Consider the following 15265-nt stretch of genomic DNA (forward strand, 5'->3'; position numbering starts at 1 on the left):
TTGATGCACCACTGTGATCAGCCCTCCCGGGTGCTGGCATCTGGTGCATCCCTGTCTCCCCGGGATCCTTGCAGGCACACCCAGGGCTAGAAGAAAGGACATGATCAGCTCTGTGGCGGCGCTTCTCCTCTGCCTGCTGAGCTGCAACGTGTGGAAAGCCGTCACCAAGACCCTGCAGGAGCAGAATGCAGCAACCCAAGGTCGGTGGGTCCTAGCGGGGAGTAGGTGGACCCCCAACCCCTAATATGCCCACACTATGGAAGGGGGGTGACACCCTGGGAGGGAGGGGTACATTGCATGTACATCTGCCGCTGGATAACGCAGGGATGCTATGGGCACATCCAGCAGGAAAATGGCATTTTGCAGATATCGCAGTTCTTCTCCTCCCTGGGGTTAACCCTTCGTCTGCCCCATGGCAGACTGCAGGGAGGGGGGCAGTGATCAGAGAGCTGATGGCAAAGCACAATGCAGTGTTCTGTAGGTAGGGTATTTGGTATATCCCTCAGGTCAGAGGAGAAGGGGGCACAGTAGTGCTGACTGCAGCTTTCTCCCATTGTTCCAGTGTCATTTGGTCAGGAGGAAACTTGGCGCTTTGCATTCCGTGTGCTCTGCTGCTGGGATGGAAACCTGAGACCCCCTAGTCCCACACTCCCCCTTATCTGCTGTGTCCCCCCCCCTCCCATATACGCAGCATCCCAAGCTCCCCCCCACTTATACGCAGCATCCCAGGCTCCCCCCCACTTATACGCAGCATCCCAGGCTCCCCCCCACTTATACGCAGCATCCCAGGCTCCCCCCCCCCACTTATACGCAGCATCCCAGGGCTCCCCCCCCACACTTATACGCAGCATCCCAGGCTCCCCCCACTGATACACAGCATCCCAGGCTCCCCCCCACACTTATACGAAGCATCCCAGCTCCCCCCCCCCCACACACTTATGCGCAGCATCCCAGGCTCCCCCCCCCCACTTATACGCAGCATCCCAGGCTCCCCCCCCCCCACTTATACGCAGCATCCCAGGCTCCCCCTCCCACTTATACGCAGCATCCTAGGCCCCCCCCCCCACACTTATACTCAGCAGCTCAGCCCCCCCCCACACTTATACGCAGCATCCCAGCCCCCCCCCCCCCCACACACACTTATACGCAGCATCTCAGGCCCCCCCTCCCCTACACTTATACGCAGCATCTCAGCTCTCCCCCCCCCCCCCCCCCCCCCCCCACACTTATATGCAGCATCTCAGGCTCCCCCCCCCCCCCACACACACTTGTACGCAGCATCCCAGGCTCCCCCCCCCCCCACTTATACGCAGCATCCCAGCCCCCCCCACACACTTATACGCAGCATCCCAGGCTCCCCCCCCCCCCCACACACTTATACGCAGCATCCCAGGCTCCCGCCCCCCCACACACTTATACGCAGCATCCCAGGCCCCCCCCCCCACACACACTTATACGCAGCATCCCAGGCTCCCCCCCCACACACACTTATACGCAGCATCCAGGCTCCCCGCCCCCACTTATAAGCAGCATCTCAGACTCCCCCCCCCCCCCCACACACTTATACTCCGCATACCGCCCCCCTTATACCCTGCATTTCAGTCCACCCCCTTATACGCCGCATCCCAGGCTCCCCCTTATACGCCACATCCCAGCCCCCCCCTATACGCTGCATCCCAGGCCCACCCCCTTCATATGCCGCATCCCAGGCCCACCCCCTTCATATGCCGCATCCCAGGCCCACCCCCTTCATATGCCCGCATCCCAGGCCCACCCCCTTCATATGCCGCATCCCAGGCCCACCCCCTTATATGCCGCATACTAGGCCCCCCCCCCCCTTATGCGCCACATCCCAGGGCTCCCCCTCTTGTCCGTCGTGTCCTGGGCTCCCCTTCTTTTATACTCCATGCCCCGGGCTCCCCCTTTTATTCACCACACTCCCCTTCTTATACGTTGCGTCCCACGCTCCCCTCTTGTTATAGGCCACGCTCCCCCTCCTATTTGCTTTTGCCTGATTTTGCCACTTCTGGGTGATCTATTTATTTGAAAAAATCATGCTCTGTATTGTCAACGATGCCTGCTCCCAGGCATCGGTACCCCCCATGTCTGTGCTGCCTGCTCAATGTAGTCTATATCGTCAACGAGACATGCAGGTGGGGGGTGATTAACGATATCGCTCAGTGTGCACGGTCAATATCGTTTGCCCTGGACATTGAGAAACTTCAAGGGTACATCATTGGTGATATTGCCCATTGAGCGATTCATCTTGTTTACTAGGCTGTTGTATGTTATATTGGGACCTGCATATTGGGGATCCTTCTAAACCGATCCTTGGGGTTCCAACCCCAACAGGCTGTAGCACAGACTAATAGGGACTGCTTTGTACATACAGTATATATATTTTGCATTCCTTTGAACCTGCTTTGTTATTCATTACAATGCCTGTAGGTTCCCTGGTTACTTCCTGGTGTCATCTGGCCTTCCTGTTGTCCGCACGCCTTGGTCTTTGACCTGTTTTAGGCCCCCTTGTATTTTTCCCCCTTTATGCTCTCTATGAACCTGACACACATCCAACTTCTCCTGTGTACTGACAGCTTTATGATCTCATTATATAGAATGTTCTAGAATATTTTGCAATCCCATTAGGTCTGTAGTGTAACATTACACAGTATTTTTCTTTTTGTTCTGTAAACATCACAATTGCAGGCCATCGCTTCTCACTTTCTCCGCGGTGTGTGTGTGTGTGTGTGGGGGGGGGGGGGGGGGGGGTGATTGGCGATTTATTGCTGGTTATTAGAGGGTTATACTGATCCTCTTTAGGTTGATGTACATTGCTTTTATCTACGTAATGCACGATATATAGGTCTGGCCGTATGACCCTCTCTTCTTATCGTTATACATACAGTAGTATGTTTATGTTTCATGTGTACTGTTGGCTGGGCTGGATAACTTTGTTCATTTTTATGGATCTTCCCCACAAATGTTTTGTCATTGATGCACTTTGGTTAATTATTGCAATTAAACGGACAATGGCTATAACACTTAAGGGGTACATTTCTAAAAACCAGGTGATGTTTCCCATAGCAACCATATTCTGGCTATCATTTCTCTAGTGCAAGGCTGGGCAACACCGGCCCTCCTGATGTTAATGAACTACACATCCCAGGATGCTTTGCATTAGTTTTGCTATGTGGCCATGCTGAAACTGATGCAAGGCATGCTGGGATGTTTAGTTCATCAACATCTGGAGGGCCGGTGTTGCCCAGCCCTGCTCTAGTGCATCCTAGAATATAATAGACGGAATTTGACTGTTGCTATGGCAACCAATCCTATTTTCATTGTTAGGGCCAGATGTATCAAGCTTCAAAAGTGATAAATTGGAGAGTAATTAACAACCAGCCAATCAGCTCCTACCTGTCATTTTTCAAACCCAGCCTGTGGCATGGCAGGTAGGAGCTGATGGCTGGCTGTTTATCACTCTCCATTTTATCACTTTTTGAAGCTTGATACATCTGGCCCTTAGAAGCTTTTGTAAATGTCCCCCTAAACTTGCATTGTATTACTTTATATTGCCGTTTGGGTTATGATTTTGTGGTCTACAGGGAAGGAGAAGTTGGGAGAATTGATTTGAGCGGACTGTACCAGAATTGAGCTCTCTTCCAATGGACTATTCCACTTGTCAATGAACGTGAATGGATGAGTCCTTGCCCCAGGGCAATGTCCATCCCCATCCTTCTGGGATCAAGGTGTGACGTGTCTGGGTGTAGGAGAACGTGGACAGCGGTTGCTGGACAGGTACAGGTGTATGGGTTACAGCAGTGGGGTCAAACTCATGGCCCTCCAGCTCTTTTGGAACTACACATCCCAGCATGCCCTGCCACAGTTTTAGCAATCCATTATATAAAATACGTGGCAGAGCATGCTGGGATGTGTAGTTCCACAACAGCTGGAGGGACATGAGTTTGACATCACTGGGTTACAGGCTTGACACTATGAAGTTTGACAGGGCGTCTCGTGCGCGCCTCCTGCTGTCGAGCAGCGGTGATTGGCGATAGAATCGCCAGGAGCAGCTCTAATGAGAGCTGGTCCATCTGTATATTCTCCCTCCATGCCCCAGTATAGAGGTAGAGTATGTAATGCCGCCTGCTTTGGAAAAAAGTTAAAAACTAATGTTGACTTTTTTACTGTAGACATAATGCTTGTGTCCACTTTCCAACCCGGTCGACCTCTGCCCTGTCAACCTTCATGGTTTCGGCCTAGGGAACATATCCCGCTGGACAGTAGGTGCAGAGCGAGTCTCCAGTTCGCGCTGAGTCAGGTGGTTTCGTATCAATAGTAGTGTTCATTCTAGCACCCGCTATCTTTGAATGAAAACCCATGTAGTTCCTCCTCACTGCCTGGGGTGTCGCTGTCTGCTGTGGTGTTTCTAGCACAGGTCTGGTTTACATATCAGTGCTGATATACAGACCACACTGTGCTAGAAGCACTACAGAAGACAGCACCCCAGGCAGGAAGAGGAACTGCATGGGTTTTCAAATATGGCGGGTGCTGAATGAACACTAAATAGACTGCTGGTTGGTTACAGATGGTTAATGACAATAAGTCACTGTGACCATTGGTGACAACTTGGAGGTTCTACTCTACCAGAATACTGATTATTTTAGAAACTCTGGGGACATTCACAGCTTATATCAGCTGTATTCAGTTCATTCTGATGAATATTAACTATATATACGTATATCATTTAAAAAAATTTTTTTGTAAATGGTTGTAAAAAATGGAGACCATTCTTAAGATCTGCAGGAATGTATTATGTGTGTCTCTGAGGAAGCCGCTGAAGTCCTACTAGGCGGCGAAACATGTAGGGCATAGCGATATCTGGTACCAGTTCTTGCCACTTGTCTCTCTTTACTGTGGGCGGACCCTGACAAGGAGAAGTGGGAGTGTAAACCCTTCAAGGAATTGGGAGCCAAGAACCCACAATCTGACCCAGTGTGGACCCTTATATGCTAAAGTGGGATTGCTAAATCCATTAAGGATGTTCATCTTAAGGCATCTGATCGCTTCACATCTTATGCCATGGGTTGGCATTAATCCTGGGGGTGGTGTTGACTATGGGGGGCCATTTAACATTGTAAGGACCCATCGGGGTGCTTGTACAATAAAAAATCGTATACGATCGTATGCCATTTTATGGCATACGATGCAATATTTTATTGTACAATATCACATGCATCGCATACCATCGTATACCTTATTTAGTATAATGGTATACGATGCGATGGGCGCCATGCTATGAAACAAGTACCAAAGAATTTAACATTGCCCGAAAGATGTGGTAATTCTATCCCCTTCAAATGCTTGCACCCTATAAACTGTGCCTTCTTGCTAAAAACTGCTGCAATATATGGGGAGATTCTCTAAGCTAAAAATGCGGTAAAAACCCCGTTATCGGGTTACCGGGTTATTAGTATATGGTGTCTATAGACACCATATATCAATATAAGCTAATACCAAACCTATTAGGATATAGGCCTTTATTCAGATCTGATCGCAGTACAAATTTGGGTACTTATGTAATATCTGGGCTCCCGTTTTTCTTATGAGACCGCATCCCCTTGCGGGGCTCGCTTCACTCGCCACGCGTCGGGCACGGTGGCTCGCTGCGCTCGCCACACTGTATAAAATCAACTCCATGCGTAATTGGATAGTAGGGGTATGAAAAAATGGGGTGCATTTAACATGGGAGCCCAGATAATACATAAGTACCCAAATTTGTTTGGAAGATGGGCAAAACAGGATTCAGTATTGAATCCCGGCGGTCGGGATCCCGACAGCCGAAATGCCGACAAGGGGGGGACGTGGATCGCCCCCCCTTGCGGGCTCGCTGCGCTCGCCACGCAGCGGGCCCGGTGCCTCGCTACGCTCGGCACACTAATTTATTCTCCCTCCAGGGGTGTCGTGGACACCCACGGAGGGAGAATGTCGGCATTTCGGCGGTCGGGATTCCGGCGTCAGGATTCTGAACGCCGGGATCCCGACCGCCGGGATCTTAACTGCATCCCGGCAAAACAATGTGCACTACAGTTGGGGCAGATGTAACATGTGCAGAGAGAGTTAGATATGTGTGAGTTATTTTGTTTCTGTGCAGGGTAAATACTGGCTGCATTATTTTTACACTGCAATTTAGATTTCAGTCACACACCACCCAAATTTAACCCTCTCTAAACCTGTTACATCTGCCGCACCTGCAGTGCACATGGTTTTGTCCATTTTCCAAACAAATTTGTACTGCAATCAGATCTGAATAAGGGCCATAGTGCTTTTGCTATTTGCACCATTTTCGAAAGTTAATTTTTTATTTATTTTGTTTAGTGACAAATGCATCAGCATTTGATCTAAAGTTGATCCACGTCGGGCGATGTGTTGAGGATCTGACAGTAGCTAGTGAGAATAGATTCCTCCGCCGTCGGTTTTGGTTGCTATAGCGAGTGTCGGACATTCTTGATCATAAAAGTTTCTGACTGAAAGAACTTTTTTTTTTTTACTGGTCTCAATAAATCTGCAGTTGGCCTCAGCAGTGTGTTTATGTTGGCTGTGAGGGATGGGTAGATGTGTGTCGTCCTTATAAAAATGTATAGTTTGCTGCTCAGGAATTCTATGTAGGACAGTAGTGTATCGTCACTGAGGGGACCGCTGTTGGGTATGGGGCCTGTGTGAAAGATAAAATGTAAACTTTTTTTTTTTTAAGGATTTCAATTTGTATAGATTAATCTGTTTCTGCTCAAATTCTCTGCCAGACAAATTTTGGTGGTCAGGATCCAGTTAACCTACCAGTCACCTGTCTGTCTCCCCTTCCCCGTGGATTGTAAGCTCCCTGGATCAGAGACCTCTTCTCTCGCACTTAAATTACTGCACTCTACTGCTCACCTCATTCAACGACTATCTGCTCTTTCTATTATCCCAATTTACTCCTTACATCTCAGCTGTATTGTGTACTGAGAATTGTGCTGTATTCTTCTGATGCTGCTAATTGTAACCTGTGATCTACAGTAAACTAGCTTTTCAGTTACTGTAATGTTAAAAATCTGTGCACCCTGTATTGTTCTAATGTGTGCCATATGTACGGTGCTGCCAACCCCTTGTGGCACCAAATAAATGAAACTAGTAATAATAATGGTGTGCTAGTATTAGGGTATTTGATCTGGATTCGTGCAGTATTTTTAGCAACACATGGAAACATCCATCTTTATACATTTACCCCAATGATTCTGGATAGTGTTGCCTTATAGCACAGTGCACCTTGTAAAATCCTTGCAGTTCCTCCTTCCTGCCTGGGGTGTCGCCGTCTGCTGTGTAATTTCTAGCACAGTCTTTTTAGTATCTCCGTGTTGAGATACAAACCATACTCTGGAAGAAGTACCACAGCAGACAGCGACACCCCAGGCAGAATTGAAGAACTGCAAGGATTTTGCAAGGTGCAGGATTCTGGAATGAACACTACCGGAAACTGGTCTTGTTAGAGCAGCAGTTTATAAGTCAACAAAATCTCTCAAATGACATTAATCATCACTTGCAGGCTGGACTTTTGTGGAATATGTTAAAATATTTGTGGGAAACTGCAGTATTGGTCCAAGCAAGCTGTAGCCAACTGGCCAGGCTTCCGGAATGAGATAATACTAACACTTTGGGTGTGTGGATTAGTCAACATTTCTATTCCAGAGATGTGTATACTGTGTGATCCTCTCAGATGAGGATCAGGAATCAGTAGTGTATAGGGATTTATCTTAAGCCCCCCCCCCCCACACACTACTGCGATTTGGTCTGCTTTGACCCAATTGTGACGATCGGACCAAAATCTTGTGTGTTTCACATCCCATCTGTCCCTGACCCAATGCGCTGTCCCGTGTGCACATTATGGCACACCCTGTAATGCCTCTTACACATTATGGTACACACTGTGATGCCTCTTTGGGTGGCAATATCCTATAGAAGCCTATGGGCTCCGTGAAACTCCTCCTCCCCCATGCATATGTCCCGCACACCACCTCCCCCATGCATATGTCCCGCACACCACATCACAAATATTGTGGGGGGCCTCCGTCACCGCACTGCGATGCTAGCCGCATATGTTAATACATATGCGCTATCATCGCTGCGGCCAGGAGGTGAGGGGCGGCAAAGTACATCCAGACCCAAGTGTAATAATAGGGTGTGAGAATCAGAATATGGGAGATTTGGGGGGCATTTCCCATTTTTTCTTTTTAATGCTGTAATCAATTACAACAGGACTCAAGGCACCAACTGTTTTTTTTTTTTTTTCCCAGTGTAAATTATTGCCGCTTTAAACAAAAAATAAATAAAGGGGGGGGGGGGGGGGGGGGACACCTCTCTGATTCTCACATCCTATTTCATTTGGCCCAAAGTGTAGATCAGTGGTTCTCAACCTCGGTCCTCAGGACCCCCAAACAGTTCACAGTTTCCAGGTCTCCACACAGAATCACAAGTGAAGTAATTACCCCCCACCTGTGGATCTTTTAAAATGTGTCAGCGAATAATGAGTGCACCTGCCGGGTGACCTGGAAAACGTGAACTGTTGGGGGGTCCCGAGGACCGAGGTTGAGACACTGGTGTAGATTAACCTGAACTTCATTTGATTTTCCTACACAAAGTGGAAATCTTTTCAAGGTCCTGCAAAACTTTGCGGGGAATGAAATTATACGCAACGAGGTCAATGTGCCATTCTGGATTGGCATATCGCTGCCACCAGCATCTCAAGCTTTCCTCTCCTTGAGATGTCCATGCTACCATAAATGACCGGTACATTAACAACAGCTGCCACTGCGGTGATGCCCTTCAGGACATCATTGTGAATTGAAGTGCCCCTTAAAGCATCTTGATGCAAGAGCCCAGGTAGCAATTACTGTCTGGAGTCTAATACATATAGATCTGTTTAGTCATGGACCATTTGTTTAGGACAGTGGTTCCCATCCCTGGTCCTCAACTACTCCTAACAGTTAACATGTTTCAGGTCACCCGGCAGGTGCACAGGTGCATCCATTATTCAGACAAATTTAAAAAAAAAAAAATCCACAGGTGAAACTAATTATTTTACTTGTGATTCTGTGTGGAGACCTGGAAAATGTTCACTGCTGGGGGTACTTGAGGACCAGGTTTGGGAACCACTGGTTTAGGATATAGATGCAATGATGTTTAAGGCTTATTCTTCAATTTGTTCATTGAGCCCAGGTTAATTAATGTACCTGTCAGGTACACTTATACGGTATGGTAGGTACCTTGAAGTAGAGATGGGCATTGCGTTGCAATGTTTTACTACCATCTATCTTTTGTTTCGATGGTAGATGGCAAACATTTAATGGTGTTCCGGTGTCCCGCCCGCAATTGTCATGCAGAAAAAGATCATATGATTTGTTTTCTATCTAATTCTTTTGATGTGAAGGTCATTTGCTGATGGGCTTCCAATGTCCATCCCTACCTAGAAGTACGGTTCGTGTCGCAATACTATGTGATCGCAGGACCTGGGAGTTCTTCTGGGCATGGTGCGTGCCGCCAGACCACCAGAATTCCTGCAGAACACTGGCCACTTGTGGAATCGGTCACCTGGGATACTGGGAGAGATCTGATCCCTGTTAGTTCCCCATAGACTTTTATTGGGTAACGTTCCATGCTCCGGAATGTATCACATACATATGGTGCATATGGGAATGCGGATAAAACTCCAATAATGGCGCATTTCAGACCTTGGTACATTGCGCCCTCAGTGACAATAGTCCAACCAGGCACCTCCTTTCCTGCGGATATTGCTGCCTTGCTATGTAGTGTTCCCCATTTTTAAAGAAGATAAAAATAAGAATGGTAATAAATAATGTTTGTGCACCGTAAGGGTCGTGCATTATATGTAATACTGCTAAATTGATTCGGCGGATGTGGTCATGCGGAATACGGCTTTGTCTATATTCGTGGAAAGAAAAAATATTCTAAGTGCCAAACGTAATGTAAACTCAGGGCTAATGTTTATTTTAAATTGAGCAAGTCCTGAGAAATCTGTGACGAGGGAGCCCTGATCAGGACTCATGGGAAGAAGCTTTTTTTAGGGTGGTTTTTGCAATTAATAGTATGCCTCCTAACCACACCCCCCCCCCACTCCATGTGATGTCACCGATCCGGCAACAACCCGTGTTGGACACAGAGCTTTAAGACCGTAACTGCCGTCCCCGTCCCGGGGCATTTACGGTCTGAAAGCGGTACTATTATATCTGGCTGTTGTAACAAAAATTTGGTAATGTCTGTGAATAAATGACAATCAACCGTTGACTCCCAAAAACGGGAAATTGGATAAAAACAGTCATCTGTACAAATTGGTTCAATCAGAAAGATTTTTTTGGGAGCAAAAGGTCTATTTTCCGCTTGCATAGATTTTCATTCCAACCAATCAGATTGCAAAAATAATCTTTTTAGAGTGGGTATCAAGTTTAATTGGTCAGATTACTTGTGATGTCACATGATTACTTGTAAAATCACACGGACCAGTTATTGAGGTAGCCACACTCAGACTAGTAGCTGTCATTTGATCGCATCTACAACAGATGTATTTTCATTACAGATGAGCGGCTTAGGTTTTACTCGGATTTACTCGGTTCTTAACGCCGAATTATCGCAATTCTGATTGGCTGTCAAGTGTTTTCGATAGCCATTAAGATCTAACTTTGAGATCCGGGTAAAACCGAACCCGCTTATCTCTAATTTGCATAGGGTTATGCTGGGGTATTTACTTAAAAAACATAAAAAATCCCTGGATGAAGAGCTTGATACCAGGCATCAGATTTTACCTCTTTGTAAGGGATTTGCCCTGTCATTTGTCTCCTCACTTTTTTTTTTTTTTTTTTTTAAAGTAGATGTAACATGGCAGATTGAGTTCTCTTTAGTAATCAGTGGGAATAAGCATTGCATTAAAAATATTAGATGTTAATCTGCTTACTGCAGTGTGTGTACCGTTGTCCTGAGACATTGATAAATGGCGCTGGGACAGCAGAGGGAATTGGGATCCGTGGAGAGATTCTGCAGTGCACCGCTAGCGTTGTGCTCATATTTCAGCTTACACTAACCTTTGTGTCTGCAGTAAGCTGGTAGGGCTCTGGGAACATAAGTGACAATGCACGAAAACGTACACCAGATTATGGGATGGTGTGCTTTAAATATGCCCACAATGTAATTCAGAGGGACTTTAATTGCTCTTTAAACGTTTAATGTCTTTTTTGTCAGTGTATTCTATTTAACTATTCGCTGTAGCTCGTCCTTTTCTGTTGTCTCTGGAAGCTACCTGCACCGGATTTGGTTTTTTTTTTTTTTTGCTAAAACATTTTTTTTTTTATAAACTAATGGCGCCCTGCGTCAGTTTATTTTGACTGATCAATGTAATAAGTAGACCCCAATATGTATCTTTTGGTCCATTTTTACCATCTTGCTGCCATTTTCATTTCAGATGACATTTTGTGTTGCCTTGTCTGCAGACGTTCTATCTGTCCAGGATGCAAACCATAGAGGATGTAATTAGGGTATAGGCGGCTTGATGGTGATTGGTTGGAACGACGTGTCCAGATATCTCCCCGGGCGTCTTGCTTTCTTGCAACAGCACTGTAGAAGGGTATGACGGTGGTTGAGCATTTGTTTAGTCATTGCACAGAGTGCTCTGATACTGGCTGCGTTTCCCTGGGGCCTGCATAATTGGGCCACACTATTCGTGGTCACTAGAAAAAAACAAAACCGTATTTTCCTTGGCCAAAATGTTATTTATCCATGTTGGTTAACCCTTTGAGTCCCAAGGTTGCCGTGAGCGGTCCTCAAAATATCCGCTAAAAATGGCAGCGTTGCTCACAGAGACTGTTCTTTTAGTATAAATAAATAAAAATACAGCCGAATCAATTAATTCAAGGGGTTATTTTGAGAATCTCACAGCAACATTGGTACTCAAAGGGTTAAAGATGGCACTGCCCTTTATGTTCTTGCATTCCCATGGGTAACATTGATGCATATCGCACCGTATGTCCGTGCCCTCCACAATCATTTAGAGGTGACCTTTAAAAAAAACTCTTTAGTCTGCACATCGCAGGATTGTGACTCTTTTCGTCTTCTTACATTATGGTCCAGCAGAGGAGGGTCATTTGTGCCCCAGAATAACTTTGTTTTGCACTGCGGTATCCACAAAACACAGCCTTGCCTTCTCTCCTAGAACACTGTGTGTATCTATGTAGCATTTACATCTCTCCACATCCTCTGTGCTGATTTGCTGGATCTAATCTCAGAGGGCCACAATTATTGGCAGAAGAGGACATATAATAAACCTATTTTCCCCCATCTTTTAATTAAATAATGCCACTTCTGCGCTCCCACACATCCGATCTAAAGAACACTTCAAGTGTGCCCGGGAGACAAAAGGTCGCTTGTCTGGTTATCATTGGTGCAGAGTCATTCTGATCTGCAGTGACCGGACAGGTTTATTCCTCTGGTGTCAGCTTAGGAGGGGAAAGGCGCATATGGGAGGTGTGTGCTGTCAAATGACAAACTGCTGCAAATGTAACTTTTATCAGGAGTGCACATAGATCCTCATAGAACATAGCTGAAATGATATTGTGTCCGTGATGTGGTACATACCGGCATTATTAACGCTGGGAGGGATCGGATTGGATTCTTGTGTCGGGTAACACCATCCGCTGGGTCTCGGCTCTGGATTGTACTGCATTCTGGAACTTAGTACATATGGAATTATTGCTAAAGTAAAAAAAACTGCATTTTTCAAGTGTTGCCCAAATAAGTGTCACCGCACTTGGGGGGCGGTATTCAATTCCTGATGATATTTCCTGATGTTTCGAACAAGATGAGGTTGATTTAACAGTCAACCTATTCAATGTCTGTTTTTCCAAATGTAGGAATAGATTGTGACCATTGGAACGTTCGTGGATGGGTGAAAAACGATCATCAAATATGGCTGCGGATTAAAAAAAAAAAAAAAAGTTGAATTTGCACAGGCAAGTCCCAGTCGAAAACTGCTGGGTTTGAAAACTTTCAGAAATATTGTCTAAGATTAAGGGGGATATTCAATGCTGGGTCACGACTGTCGGGCTGGCCCAACAGACGTCACCTTGTCCCGTTCTTGGCCTGCTCTACACAGATTTGGCAGGTGGGATTCAATGTCCCGCCTGCCGCACTCCGAGAAGGGAGCGTGGCCTCAAGAAGCGGACAGAAAATGTCGAGCTGTGACCGGGAACTCGTCAATTCCCGTCCGTTCTCGGCAGAACGTATCTGGCTGCTTGTGAAGTAGTGCACATTCTGCCGAGATCTCCGTTCAATGCTGTCGGGAAAGACAGCATTGAATAGGGCCCCATTGCTATTTCCCCTGTTGGGAATAGCGGCAGGAGATTGACTATCCCCTTAAATAGGGAGAAAGTAACTGTGGATTTTAAAATAAATAATAATATTTTCATTATTGAAGTTGATAAAATGTGATTTCTGCTGTTGTGTACAGGTGTATGGCATTTTTGCATTCTCTTATTAGGGCTGTATACTGTAATGTGCTGTCAATCCAATTCCCTTTTGTAGTGTTTTGTGTCTGAGAGACGGCAACATAACCCAACCCTAAGCACATTATTATCTCTGAAGATGCATCATCATTTCCTTGGATCAGAATGTTCTACAAGCCGGACCTAAGCTTATGTGCTAATGCTGGTCTGATGGGGACATCCAGTAACTGTAAATGTAGAGTAGGGTGCGAATACACACCAGCCTTGTGTATAACTGTAGAAGTGCTGATCGTTGGGAAAGTCTTAAATAAACCCCCAAAGCCGCACTGATTGCTCTTCCCTAATGGGAGCAGGTTTTCAGTTGTCATTCCATTATTATTAACTCTGATTCGTCTTGATAACTTGACAGGTGATTATGCAGCTACTGGGGATAATCATATTTATTTGGTAGAGAATGTGACAGTACCGGGAAATGTTGACGTTTGGATTTACATTTTTTTTTTTATTTAAATGAGTGAGTTCTTACACTTCTACATACGGATACTAGGCAATGCGGACAATGGGCACTTGAGGAAAACTGCATTTGATGGGAGATTTACATTTTTATTTTTAATGTCATCTAAAAGGAGTGAGGGGGGGATTTGTTTTTTATTTAACTTTAATATTTTGGGTATGCTGATCAAAGTCCCGAAACAACCCTGTAATCTAGAAATTCCTTAATACAGTTGATGAGAAATTGCATAAATTAAAGTTGTGTACACACGGGGCGACTTCCGGGTGATTTTGACTACATTGTTAGAACGCCCCGTGTGTACACACCTTACATTTCTGGAGTTCTCTGATGATTATAAATGTTGGAGCAGTGGAGCGCAGCGCTGTGAAGATTCGCTGGCTGTGGGGCTCAGCAGTGGTGGCAGAATTTTAATTCGAAAAATACGATTTAAAACACTGGGCGGTTGTGTCTTTCTCAGCCAATTAGAGGGCCACCCAGTGTATTACATTGTTTTTTCAAATTCTGTCGCCGCTGAGCCCCACCAGCGCTCCTTCACAGCGCTGCACTCCACTGCCGCCAGCGCTCTGGTCCCTGCTCCCCGAACCCGCTGCCGATTGCATTTGAGCAAAAGCATGTGGTTAAAAACCACATGCGATTGCTCATGTTATTTGATAAATATTATGCTCAGCACATAATATTTTTTTATGCGACCGGCTGGCCCGTGCATTGCATCGGGGGGCTCATTATTCGTGCATACCAGGGCTGTGGAGTCGGTAGATAAATGTTCCGACTCAGACTCCTCGTACTGCTGACCTCGACTCAGACTCCTCTGTATTAATATGCAAATGTTTTGGTACATTCCTTGAAGGAAAGAAAGGCAACATACAAATTATTACTACAGAAACTAGAGTTTTGAAGCTTCTTTACCGAATCGTTACTGGCAACGAAAAATGGTGCCTGTACATCAATATGAACCAGCGTAAGGAATGGCTTAGCCAAGGTAAACAAACGACCCCGCGCATGAAACAAGATCTTCATCCGCGTAAAAAGATGTTGTGCGTATGGTGGGAGAGCTTGGTTGAATGAATTTTTTGAGTCTACACCAGGTGATTTCTACCAACGAGGTATTGAAAACCTTATTGAACGTTGGAAATAAGTTGTAAACTACAAGGGAGAATACATTTATAAGTATTGGTGCTCCGAATTGTGCGTTGCGTGCCATATAGTGAAGCAC

The 15265-nt window shown here is 46.0% G+C and overlaps 1 protein-coding gene across 1 annotated transcript in view; it reads left to right on the plus strand.

Annotated features, from left to right (window-relative positions):
• Positions 1-7: 7 nt before the first annotated feature.
• Positions 8-15265, plus strand: part of FAM171A1 (family with sequence similarity 171 member A1) — an 84371-nt gene continuing 69113 nt past the window's right edge. The window contains exon 1 of the mRNA XM_083189391.1: positions 8-200. Within this exon, the coding sequence (XP_083045517.1) occupies positions 101-200 (100 nt within the window). The 5' untranslated portion in view covers positions 8-100. The remainder of the gene's footprint in view (positions 201-15265) is intronic.

The sequence above is a fragment of the Crinia signifera genome, chromosome 5, assembly GCF_055691185.1.
Source record: "Crinia signifera chromosome 5, ASM5569118v1, whole genome shotgun sequence".
NCBI classification, from domain to species: Eukaryota; Metazoa; Chordata; class Amphibia; order Anura; family Myobatrachidae; genus Crinia; species Crinia signifera.